The sequence below is a fragment of the Haliaeetus leucocephalus genome, unplaced genomic scaffold (genome assembly GCF_000737465.1).
Source record: "Haliaeetus leucocephalus isolate CR32 unplaced genomic scaffold, Haliaeetus_leucocephalus-4.0 Scaffold184, whole genome shotgun sequence".
Classification (NCBI taxonomy): Eukaryota; Metazoa; Chordata; class Aves; order Accipitriformes; family Accipitridae; genus Haliaeetus; species Haliaeetus leucocephalus.
The window spans coordinates 9,401,299-9,414,469 of record NW_010972620.1 but is presented as its reverse complement, the minus strand read 5'-3'; the positions used below and the strand labels follow the sequence as shown (position 1 = coordinate 9,414,469).

The following is a 13,171-nucleotide window of genomic DNA, read 5'->3' as shown; positions in this document are numbered from 1 at the left end:
ATGTCTCACTACATGACACAATAGTTCTGGTTACAGGTTACTTCCACCAACAGCAGTGAACTCTGATGAATCCCTCACCAACCTTACTTAGCTGGCACAAATCATGTGAGCAACCTTAAGAAGATACTAAAGTTCATCAAAAAGTCTTGTCCTTGGGTGCTGGATGCTTTGGTACCTGTCTTAGAAGGGTAAGAAAAAAACTGCTTTAAACTACTAAAACCAATGTAATCATTCTTTTGCTGAGTCTTGCCTCTTCGGGCAGGTAATGACCATTCTATGTATCATTATTTAACATACCATTTTGGTATTTTTTTTTTTTTTTTTACAATGTTTGATTTTCAGAGTTCCATTTTAGTCCTTCTTCAACCAAAAAGGAATATTCTGACAGGTCAGTATGTTTGTAATTGTATTTAGAGATAGTGTTTGGGCTCTAGATAACTTTAGGCAGATGAAACAGTATCAGATAGGGGAGACAGAAGAAGGGCATCAAAATTTCCTGGCCACTTCTAGTAACATTTCCAACATAGTGCCCTGCAATTTCACAAGACTAACCATCCTTGCGCAATTATAGTGACATAAAACTGGAAAATCAGGTTACGACTGGAACTTAAAAGTCTGATGAGGCTGTATCCAGAAACATGACTATGAGCACTTCCCTCTGAAATTCAGCAAGAATCAGATGGAAAGAGATAGCCTTGGCCACTTCTGTTTCCATTGTTTGGGTTTTCTTCCCAGGCAACAGCAAAGTGCCAAGAAGCTCACATATGGATTCCATCCCAAAATAACACCCGTCTGCTCTGTGAAACTATTAAAGCTAGGGATCATGGGACATTTTCTATGTAATTTCTTTATTATTAATTTGGCAAGTGTTCTGCTTTCTCATAAGCTTGCCCATTCTGTCACCTTAACACTCCCTCTCCCTTCTCTCTCCAGTGTCCGAAGCACTAAAGCAAAATAAATAGAGAGCCACATGCTGCCCTCTGCTACACACATGCCACCGCATGAGTCCAGGGAGGCTGCACAAAGACATATGAGGACAGATCATAGCCAGCAGTGCCTACAGAGCTGCCTCATTTACAGTTACATGAAAATACCATACATCGCCTATCCGAATGTGTCTGATGAAAAGAGCATTTTCAGACTGGTAAAGATTTTTTTCTCATTTGCCATCTCAATGAACTGATCATTTTAAAGAGACTTTATATATAGCTACCCAAATAGATAAACAGTTTCAAGCCTCATAGCCTAGTTTATATAACATTTCCACCTGTGCGCAATCACTGATGATCCAGTACCAATGAAGCGAAGAAACAAGATTAGCAGAGAATAGCCCAGAGTTTAGAAATTTGAACAAACTAAAATACATCTTTAACCCTAGAAATCAAAACAACCAATTGGTATCCTTTTGTTTTGTCATTATTAAAGTATACACCATTTTTTTTACCCAGGATCTCAGCGTATATTAACAGCTTAAATCACTTAACTCATATTACCACCATAAGATGCTTTGAAAGCAAACTGTAGCACACAACTACGAAGCAACCTATTCAATACTCCATGACCGATTGGTAGGAGAATTAGGATTAGCAATTACAATGCTACATCCCCTGCGCTAGCCAGTAAACAACAGAGCAAGAAAACAAAACTAAAACAAAACCAGAAACCCCATGTTCAGGATGAGAAGTCTCAAATTACTCTGATGCAAAATGGTAAAAGCATCCAAAAGTCTGTATGTTTAACAAAAAGGCCATCTCAGCCTTACCGCCCTGTTACGCCAAAACCACAAAATAAAAGTAAATGCAAATACCTGTTTCCCGGATCTTGGTAACTGTCAGTAACAAGAGTGGATGGAACACCAACTTTTTCCATTATTTGCTTTAACTAGATGTGGTTGCTATTTAAACCCTAAAGAGCTATGTGAGATAATCCAGAGGGTGCCTAGAAGTGCTCACTCCAAGTTAAAAAATAGACACCAGGGCAATTTGGTGGCTCAGAGTCAACCTAGTTCTTGCCTAATTACAATCACGTTAAATGACAGTACTCCTCCAGAACAAATGATCTAGTGATTATCCTCTACCCGGAAAAGTCAACAAGCAGTGCGTGAGGGAGGTGGCCTCACAACCACACACACTAAGGAAAAGCCACCCAACAGCTACACATCCATTTTATTTCCGAATTAAAATGTATGTTGCCAATAGCACAGTAATGCAGTATCCTCTTACCAGTGACCTCTGCTAGAGAATGAATAACATCTAGCTTGTATATTAATTCATCTTTAGACCTCACCTCCAACAGGCGCCAACAATGTTGTATAACGAGGTTTGTGGCTGATAGTAACACTAGCTAACTGAAAGTCTTTGTTAAAGTTGTTAGAAATGACCTGAAGATAAAACCCCACCACTTCTCCTCCCCTACAGATTTTTCTGATTCTTGATGGTGCTTTTACGACCCTTGAACTCTACAGCATAGCATACATGTTCATATATGCAAGCTTTGCTTACTCCATCAATAACCGCAATACTGTTATTTCTTAAGCAGGTATACAAACTGATGCAAATACCAAACAAAACTTTTGGGAGGAGAACTGCTACGAGAGGAAAACAGCTATAAATATTTGATTTTGAACATTCTTGCCTATGGCACTCAGACATGATTATGATGTAGTCATCATAATGAGTCAGTATGCATTACACCAGTTAAACCAGTCTCAACTGGGATTTCTGCCAACAATATTCTATGTTGAACATCCATCCATCAAGTATGATACAATAAGAAGTGCAACACCTGAAAAAAACACATTCCTAGTATGAAGGACCACAGTAAAATATGACTATCAGAGTTACGTGTTCAGAGCTAATTTTTTCAGAAAGTTTTTTTAGAGTTTTGTGCCCATGAGAACATTATTTTTATTTTTTAAGGTAAATTATTTTGCTTGGATTGGAAACTTTTCCCCTTATTTTATGCTGCTTCAACATTTACAATTCAAGCATATCAAATTTGGCGTAGTTCATGAGAACCAGAAAGCTGAATCAATTGGTCCAGGTATCTCCACTGATACTTAAGTAAGCATGAAATAAACAAACAGTGAAACGAGTTTTTAAAATTTCACACTTCAGAAAACCAAGCATTACTAGCAGCATTTAGAAAATCCCAACAAATTACTTCAAGCCCAATTGGGCTTCCAATATTTGTACCAAAAGCTAGCCCCAATTAGGCCCATCTGTAAATGTGACCCTGCTGCCAAGCTCCTCCAGCCTTCCAGATTAGGCCCATAAGATCACTGGGACCAGCTTTAAGGTAAGAAAATTAATAGTTTTAAATTCAATGTTCTTTTTTATTGTTTTTGTTTCTAAGTCACTTTAGATTCATGTTTTCAAGGTTTTTTTTCTTTAGCTGCTAGAGTAAGAGAGACAAAGACTGAAAAAGAAAAAGAGAAAGAAAAAGGAAGGAATAGAAAGAAAAGAATCTTGACAACGAATGCCTTGTCCTTTATATCTCTCTTTTTCATAAAACTGACAGTGCTTCATCAATATCCAGGAGTCAGAGCATACTTGGACCTCACTGAAACAAATTTACAACCTAGAACTGATGGCAGTGACCAGCACGCATATTCTACATCTGAACAATTATTAACATACTAAAAAATATAACATAAAACAAGGGAAATAAATTCAATCCTACTTTATCCTGTTAAGTCTGCACTTTTCTTTTAAGTAACATCACATCTGTTAACACTAAGATCACAAAAAATACCAGAAATAGAAATCTGACAACACTACTTCTGGAATGAGGTTGTTTCAGATTCTTACAATACTGGATTATCAAAATAACTCCCATGAAACTGGTACACCAAAGCCATTAATAGCACAGATTTATACTACAGTCTTGGCATTAGGTTCTCTCATTCTCTCCTGTTCCCTCCCTCTCTCCCATTCCCTCCCTCCCTCTCTCTTTTTAAGAGAGGATAGTAATTTCAAAACAAAAACGTGCCTCCCCTTAATGTATTTCCAGTGTTGTGCTTTCCATGAAAATCTGAAGTGCTAGCAACATTTCTGTTCAGTATGTTTTGAATAAGACATTTCTAGATTCTAAAAAGGGGTACTTAAACTGTACCACAGACTAATTTTGGACTACCAGATCCCAGTTCCTAGTGGGGAACCCTCCTTTATGAGTTCACTCTCATCTTCCATAAGGAAATTCTTTCTGAAAGTAAAGATTTCTTACTTCAGTAAGAGTAAACATGATGAGGACTTGAATGTGTGAGCTCTTAAGGACAAGTACTGCTTCCTTTGGATCTTGTACAACACTTAGCAGACTGTCAGCACCTAACCATAACAAATGTTGAGGAAATATTTAGAGAAAAAAAAATAGGCCTAACTTTGACTTCATTTCCATCTGTTTAAATCAGGAGTAACACAACTAAAGTCATGTAAAATTATGACACAAAGGTAAACCCTGTCAATGAGTTCAACAAGGTGAAGATTTTTTGCCAGGGAATGGTATAAAATCCCTCTCTTTTTACATGCTATATATAGTTACATTCATTAGACATTTCCATATCTGACAAACCAGCTGACACAGAGAGACTCAAATAATGCCACCACTTAAGACATGTGCCCAAACATATTCACTGGAAATTGGAAAGCTTCAGAAATGCATCACAGGATCCATTACTTAGCCTTAGACACTGCAACTTGCACAACCTGGCCTATCATATGATGCTAAGGCGTTTTTCTCTAATTAGATTCCATTTGGAGAATCAAAAGATATCTAACACTTCCAAAACACACTTCCTCAGAAATACCACCATATATGAATCACAAATGCAACATGGCATTTAAGCCTGAGGTTGGGAAACTTGACTTCTTTTTCTGTTTCTATATCACACATACGTCTCCCCAACTCCTGCTGAATATACTCTGATCATCATGCTGCATGACTTCTCAAATTAAACAAGCTAAACTTTGAAGATATGCCTCCCACAGACAGAATACTGACAATTACTCGATGCTGTTGTTTTTAACTCCGTAACGGTCCAGACATCTGATAAGGATACAGACTGCATCCATCTTTTATGCTTTACGCCTGGAACCTTGGGAGCTGTGGGCTAAATTCTTGGCTCAACCAAACCTCGAATGTGATCTTCTGAAAACAATCTAGTGTCTGTACTTTGATTCCCAAACTATAAAATGAGCATAATAACATTTATTTTATTCTATACTCTATCTTGTTTATTTAGACTGTAATTGTTTTACAGCAAAGATGATTTTAGGCACACCTACCACAGAAAAGGAGGCTGAGATCTTGCCCAGTGCTTCTACATGCTCCTGTGGTGCACACAATTAATCATGCTAGATATAATTCTCGAACACTTAATTTCCGATCCCATTTGATTTCCTCCTTATTCGTATTTATGCATTCCAGTGTCTAAGGCTATGCTCTCCCAGTGTGCACTGCAATAATTACTATAACACTTTTGCCACTGAATATGTCTTGACTTGAAAGCTTCTATCTGAAAATCTAACTTTGATTAATATTTCAACTGCACTAAGAAAGCATACCCTCACTTGCTCTAGTGCATGTATTTCAACTCTACTGTTTGTAAACTCCTGCAGGCCAATACTGTGCTATCTTCTAAGTTCTCTTCTACTAACACTTCCACAAGGAAGGTGAGAACGACCTTTCTGTTTCACCAACAAGTGAAAAACAAGAAATGTGGGGTTTATGCTTAGTTTATTTCCCTCTGTCTCAGCACTTTAGTTTTGGGGTTACATGAATGACTTACCGGTGATAGGCTTCCCGACGGTACTTTTTCAGAGCATGCCCATCCATGTTTGCAGGGAGATCTGCTGCATTCTGGAGTCGGTCGCTCCATGAGGTTGTCATCTTCAAATGCTTATTTATTTCTGAAAGAGGCAGATGAGAAAAGCGTGCTTAAGTTCATGGTTTGTTTCACCAGAAAATTGCCTGTTTCCTGGTACGAAGAGATGCAATGCCACTCAGGAAGTCTTGCAAAGTACCCGGTGGCATGATCTGAGTTTGCAGGTCAAGTAAGATGCTTTCCTTGGAGATGTTTGATGAGATAGGGTGTTAAAACAGAGAGCTGGGAAGGCTTTTCCACATGGCTGGAACTGCAAAGGCATTCCTATCTATTGTGGTGAAAATGCATTTAGAAATGGAGACCTTGCTTTCATTGCTGAAAAGGGGTATTTTTTGATCCTAGAGTTACTAATATGCACTAGCTATAGGTGATGCAAAACCTACCCTTTATATACAAGATAAATTAGGCAGGGCAAGCCCTACAAACACCAGTGGGACTGACCTTGCCACTTTTACCACACAGTAAAAATAAACAGCCTTGTCTCTGGCCATTTGATCTCTAAGCAAAGACAAAGCTTCAAACTGATGCTAAATTAGCAGAAATAATTGGAAGGAAAGTAGAAAGATGATCTTTTGTCCTCTGCAGGTCAGCCACATTCAGACAAAGCAAGAACACACTGCAAACCTGTAACACTAGCAATGCAAATATTCACCAGCAGATCTTCACAAACATCTGCACCACTTCACAAGTACTGGTTGTCAAAACCAAACCACTGGACAGTCCTTCTCGTCAGGAAGGCCCTGCAGTGAGGAAACAGGGGTACCTTTCCCAGTTGTTACTAGCACACTGGGGCAATCCTGCTCACCCCCTCCTCCAGCCAGACGCATGTCCTGCTGCATCCCTGGCACCAGGTGGGATGATGAAGCAGCCCCACAGTGAGTCAGTTCAGCTCACCGGTCCAAGTCCTCACCCATCAAAACTAACCAACCAAAAGGAAACAAAAATTGGGTGGTTCTCCGCTGGTCGGCAGGCTGAACCCAGCTTAACCTGCCACAGCGCTGTCATTAGAGCAGGTGCAAAGAATGGGGTGGGAGACACATCCCACAGTTATACCAAATTAGGTATAACATGAAACCACAGTCTTGTGTAACCCACACAACTACTGGACCTCAAAGTTTGGCTTGTTTGCTCTTGCTTAAAAGAAACAAAACCACCCACAAGCTACATGGGTAATGATACAGCAACCATTTCTAGACACCTTAAAATATGACTGCCCTCATTTTACAGAAGGGAAACTAGATTTTCTTCAGCAAAGTAGAGAGTAGAGCAAGTGTCCAAACCAGCGTTAGAAGTCACAGCGCTTTTGGCGGTCACACGCATGCTCGCTCTCCTGGAGGAAACCTGTATAATTTTTTTAGTTTTAAATTTTATTAAAGAGCAACAGTTGCAATTGTCACAGCATTTGTTACGTCTATTTACCTGCTAGTTGCTGCTCATAAAAAACCAAACAGACAGCAAACAGCCTGCCTGTAAAAAATATGTTCCTCCCTCCTCCAGCATTCTCTGCTTGTCTCCCAGTTACTATAACCAAGGTTTACAAATGCATCTTCTGCCACATCCTAAAGGTCACCAAATTTAGGCTCTGGCAAGCAGCCCAAGGGACCGCATGCCAGAGCTGAGAGCTCTCCCCCCCCCCGAATTCCCTGCAACACACCCAGGAGAGGAGGTCACCGCAGCGAGAGGGCGACGGGCCATTCTAGCCAGCCACAACTTCCACAACAGGGCATGCAGGGAGAAGCAGCTTCCAAAATAGCCCAGGCCCCGGCCACCAAGGGCTTACAAGTAATTACCAGCTATTTAAGCCGTGCCCAAAGGCAGATGGAAGGCAGCACAGGGCACAGAACTAAACAGCCCGCAAGCATCAACCTGTTCCACTTCAAAGGCAGGGCACTGCCTGCAGCAACACCCCTTACAGGCAGCAAGGGCTGCAGCAGTCCTCGGGAGAGGAGCGGTGCCTGTGCAGGAGGGACAGACTGCAGGTCAGCAGCCGAGAGACAGGCAGCACACTGAGGCATCTGGTACGACCCCACGACTGCAGACTACAGAAAGGGCTTGTGTCCCCAGAGGGTGGAAAAGCATCTACCCCATGGATATTTCAAGATGGTCCAGATCATCACCACCTTGGTCTTACCTGGAGCTATTTTAATGCTACTAACCTAAAGCTACAGATTCAGATCCAAAAGACATATACATCTAAGGCCTCTAAAAGGCATGTTAAATAGCTCTGAAAAAACTGTTGCATGGCTGGTCTTACGACTTTTAGACAGCTCTGGGTCTAGGTCTTCCAGCTGAAACAAGTCCAAATCCAAGCTTCCTGCCATTTAGAAGGGCTGCACTATTCTGCTAACCCAGCCAGACACATAGCAAGATTCAAAGATTTACACCCACAGCCAAACCCAGGGACTTTTCCGTTCTGCCAGCCTCTTCTTCCCACTTCATCTGCTTCCCATCACCATCACACCACATCAGAGATGCTGACACGGGTACTAGGATAGGACTGCTCCCAAAGGCCATCCATGACAAACATCTGACAGTTCATCAGTAGTATCCTACAAAATACCCTAAAATCCAGATGGCAGAAGAATTTTAGCAGGCTATCTTTAATAACATCCTTTCTAAAATGAGGAATCGGTGAAGCAGTTTGAGCTCCTATATGATGAAACCCTCCTCTACAGGAGAAACGAGGCAGCATCATTTCGTGTGTGCTGGGATTCAAAAAGCTGAGACTTGAGGAAACCACAAAAATCTGAGTTTCCATAATTAAGCAAGAAAGGCCTGAATTATTTTAATGATCCAGCAGTATTTTGCTGTAGCTGTGATGAACAGAGTTCACAGGCAGGACAAGGTCTGTAGACAGAGGCAATATCTTTTATTAGACCAACTGGTATGGCTGGAAAAAATAGACAAGCTCTTGAGCACACAAGCTTGTCTAAGTTTTCAAACTCTATCGGTTGCTCTAATAAAAGATATTACAGCTACCTTCAGGCTTTGCCCTGATTTATTTATTAAAATCTTTCTTTTAATGTTCACCCAGCATAAAATAAAAACATCTTATGCTGAAGTTTTGTATTACATGAACTCAGAGGCACTCTTACAGCTTAGCAGACTCCACGGGCACTGTGACAATAGCTTACTGCTCTGAAATAAAACAGTAACAACAAAAGATACTGTGATGGATGTTCCCCACCCAAAAGTCTTGCTCATCCAAAAAGTCTCATGGACTTCAATGAAATTGTTCCGATGCTTCAAAGGTGTAAAAATCAGCCTACCTGCGTGGGTGAGAGACATGGGACCTGATCCCTGAATACAAATTCCTTCTTCCAAATAGAGAGAGAAAAATAAGAAGGACTGAATCACTCCATACACTTGTAAGCCACTGGAATAAACATCTAAGAGAGCAGGCAGCCAGCCAGGCAAAATTCTTGACTCCGAGCAACTGAAATACGATGCATCTTTCTTTAGTTACAAATCTATTTTTGAAATCAATAATCTATAAATAGGTTCACATAAAAATAGAAATCTTTATACAGATAAAGCATGTCAGAACACCTCCCCATAATTTACTGCAAACATGCTCCTTGCTAGTGGAGTCTTAATTAAGCATCTGATAGCATTTATGGTACAGGGTTCATTTTGAAAAAGTATTTAAAATGTCAGCTTCAAAGCTTTGATACAGAGCTACTATCTAGCACATATGCTTTGATCCAAAAGAACATGAGATTTTTAGCACATTATTTTGAAATAAGTCCATTTGCTTCTTTTGTCAGATTTTGGCTGATTTCAAGTATTATCTATAATGGTTTTTTTTTTTTCAAGTACTTACACATGTAAAATAACATGTCCAGAAGCATTCCCCTTCAAGTTTTACTGTTATTTTTCTTATCTTTTTTGGCCAACAAATAGTTAGAAATTTCTGCACCTGATGATACTTGATGTGTTCAGGTTAAATGCACTGCCTGTATTTTTTTCTGAGTTTGTTTTAACACTTCGATGATGCGATGCCAAATCAGAGGCACACACGCTAAAATGTAGAGATGAACAAAATAGCAGTAACAATCCCACTTTTTCCAGGACATTCTCCGAGAGCTTATATAGCAGAAAACAAAAGCATCACTAACCAATCCCAAGGTTGTAGCGTACTCACACTGATTTGCCATGCACTACATCTGCCTCTTCTCACACGTTCTGCTTCAAGAATCATTAATGCCTTGTCAGTACGACCCACACACGTACATGCACAGCGGAAAGCGAATAGAGAGAAAAATCATCACACCTAACGTTAGCTACTTAAAAGCTTTGCGTCTAGTCAGAGGCTGTGGGTGTGCAGACAAGTCTTGTGGTGCCCTTGCCAAGGCTAGAGCAGTTCCTACTGCTCTACTGCAATGCTGCTCCATCTCAAAGGGCTTTGTGGGGTCTCAGCAAGGGAGGAGTGAACCACGTTAAAATCCTGAGAGAGGGAAAAAGCAAAGGGAGCAGCATTGAGGTTGGCTTGTTCAAGACTCGTTTCACATTCCTGGTCCAAGTCATGGCATGGCTTCACGAACAGGGCAGGGGAGGGGAAAAGCAGTTTTTTCTGCAGCTGAGTTGACTGTCCATGTAAGGGTGGCTAAGAAAAGAGAGTGACTCACTTTCCAGGAGGGTCCGTCTCCCTCCACCGAGAACAGAAGTAGCTTGCACCTAGCTTAGGCTAGACGCTTGGGACAGCTAGCATCAGAGGAGGTGAAATCCACTCAGGTTAGCATCATATGTTTTGATCCTCTGGAGCATCTGACATCCTGGGATGGACTGCAGAAAGTGGCCAGGACTGTGTCATCCCCCTCAATAGTATCTACTGCCACTGTGTGATCAGGGCTGGGCACGCTCCCAGCCTCACCCAGAAGGGCAGTTCTTACACCTGCGATCCCAAAGCACTCCACCGACTCTCATTCACATAATACATTTAGGGGCAGCAAAAGGTGCTGTCCCCGTTTTGTCAGCTAAGGATAGCGGGGCACAGAGAAGGTAGTAACAGAGAGCAAGTGGGAACCAAATGCAGAAGTCCTAATTCCCCAGTCTCTGTGCTAAAAACCAGTCTGAGTTCCTACCGCTGTCACGATGAATCACAGAGATGCAACGTATCTTCCTTGTGCAGTATACTTTAACACAAATTCAAATTTCAATACTTAGCATCAACTGGCAGACACCAAAAGGTCAGCTAAAAAGTATATTAAATATAATTTCATACTTAATGTTGCCAGCTTCGTAAATACAAGCATGCTCTGATATATGTGCCCTGCTTGAAACTGCACAGTAGGAATAATGCCTACACCGATACACCCTCAGCAAGCTCAAATCTCTACACATTTCTAAACATGCCTGACTTCTGTTCCTTGCAGGAGTCAAACCCTGCGTTGAGCCCTGGCTCTCCCATGTTGCACCCACATTCCCAGCCTATTTACTTGTTTGCCATGCAACTATTTCAGTCTCCTCTTCAACACCGCCAGTCAGGCACTGTGCTTGATCACACCCACCATGCCCACACTGAAGCTCTCTGCAAAGACAATGAATGAGTCTAGCGTATAAATACCAATCGTTACTCCCCTTTCCCTAACATGCCAGCCCTTCAATGGCTACGTCCCTGGAACAATCCTTTCTGTGCAGGCTCCCTCCTCAGCCAAGGGGTGACTGAACTCAGCTGGGGACTAGCTGAGCAGCCGGAGGCCCCACCAGCAGTGTCCAGGAGGGTAGAGCCCTCAAACACGCCACGAACCCAAACTGTGTGTCACAAACTCAGTGAAGGGATGTGACAGACGAGACAAAGATGAGACACCTTGGGACTGCTAGAAGGCAAGGTAACATAGAATTTCTAGAACCAAAAATGCCAACTAATGAGAAAAAGAGTCTGTTAAGTGGCATCTCTGAATCCCAGGAGAACTATTCATGTGAGCTAAATACTGAAATCTCTGCTCACGCTCTGCTTGGGAAGAACAGTGCAGAGAAAATGGGTGGGGGACTCCCCAGTCCACATTTTAATGTTCCTGATAACTCAGAACTACAGGTCCCAGATGTACAGAAGTCAGTATGACCACAGAATCCAGGAGTACCATCAAAACACACAGGAAAACAGAACAAACTGCTCCTTGACCTCCTACCAGTACAATGTAAAAAAGAAAAAAAGTCTTGCGATACACCAACTTGCAAAACTTGGTGGAGGTCCCACTTTTGGAAATCTAAGGACAATAAAAAGATTTTCTAAGAAATCCTTGCAAGAGAGCAGAGGCACTACTGAACAGAGATGAAGAACAATGCAGAAGGAGTAGAATTCTTCAAGAAATGTCTCTAGTTTGCATTTTAAAAAAACGATGCTAGTCTGTTAAACCCTCGATGATAACAAAGCATATCCCACTCAATTTGCTACGAACGAGAATGTTAAACAATACACAGAGATGAACACCTTTAACCAGCCAGTCTGGTGAAGTCTCCCCAAGAATCCTAAAATAATTAGCTGCATATATTTTAGGCTATGTCAGCTTTACCTGATGGCACAGCTAGGACATGCACTGCAAATCACAACACTGAATTCAGTTAATGAAGAATTAGAAGACAAAAATATAATCAGTCTTGGTGAAGGTATCAGTTATACTAGGTATCTAGATCACGTCTACAGATTCTTGAAGACTGAGAACTACCTGTACTTACGCACAACAAAAGCCCCAAAGCAGTAGGCTTCTGACTCGCTCCAAGCCGCAGGATGCCGAACGATGTTCCAGTTTTGTTCTGAATTGCAGCCTTACACACCAGCTCTGTTAGTTCACATAGTTCCCTCCCTCTCCCCCACAACCCTGGGATGACAATTCAAACCACTCTGTGTTTTACTGCCAACGTTTCTGCTTAATAGCCAATGGCAAATTGTTTCCGAAAGGTGTTTTCAATTAGTGACACTTTTGGAAAATTAGTATGTCCATGACTTGAGATCTCTGGCAACACTGGAAAGCCCACAGTTTCCAAATATAAGCAGTGAAGCTTGTAAATGATCTAAAGCAGAAAATTGACTTTTTTTTTTCTTCTCCTTGTGCCTAAAGTTAAGTTCTTCAATTGAAGAACTTCCACTTCTGGGTGGCCACCTCTCTGACAGCAAGGTTTCAGGTTCATGACGGCAGGAAGGACAAAATACGATCTTCCTATTAGAATATTAAATTACTTCCAAGAGACACTTCAAAGCTTACTCTCAGCTCATGATAATACTTGAGGTTGGCTTTAAGCAGGAAGATTCTGTATGCCCATTACAGGGTATTAAAGAGGTAGAGACCT

The 13,171-nt window shown here is 41.3% G+C and overlaps 1 protein-coding gene across 1 annotated transcript in view; it reads right to left on the bottom strand.

Moving 5' to 3' along the window:
* Window positions 1–13,171, bottom strand: part of NT5C2 (5'-nucleotidase, cytosolic II) — a 63,600-nt gene that overhangs the window by 36,810 nt on the left and 13,619 nt on the right. Inside the window, exon 2 of the mRNA XM_010564796.1 lies at window positions 5,786–5,906. Within this exon, the coding sequence (XP_010563098.1) occupies window positions 5,786–5,886 (101 nt within the window). The 5' untranslated portion in view covers window positions 5,887–5,906. The remainder of the gene's footprint in view (window positions 1–5,785; window positions 5,907–13,171) is intronic.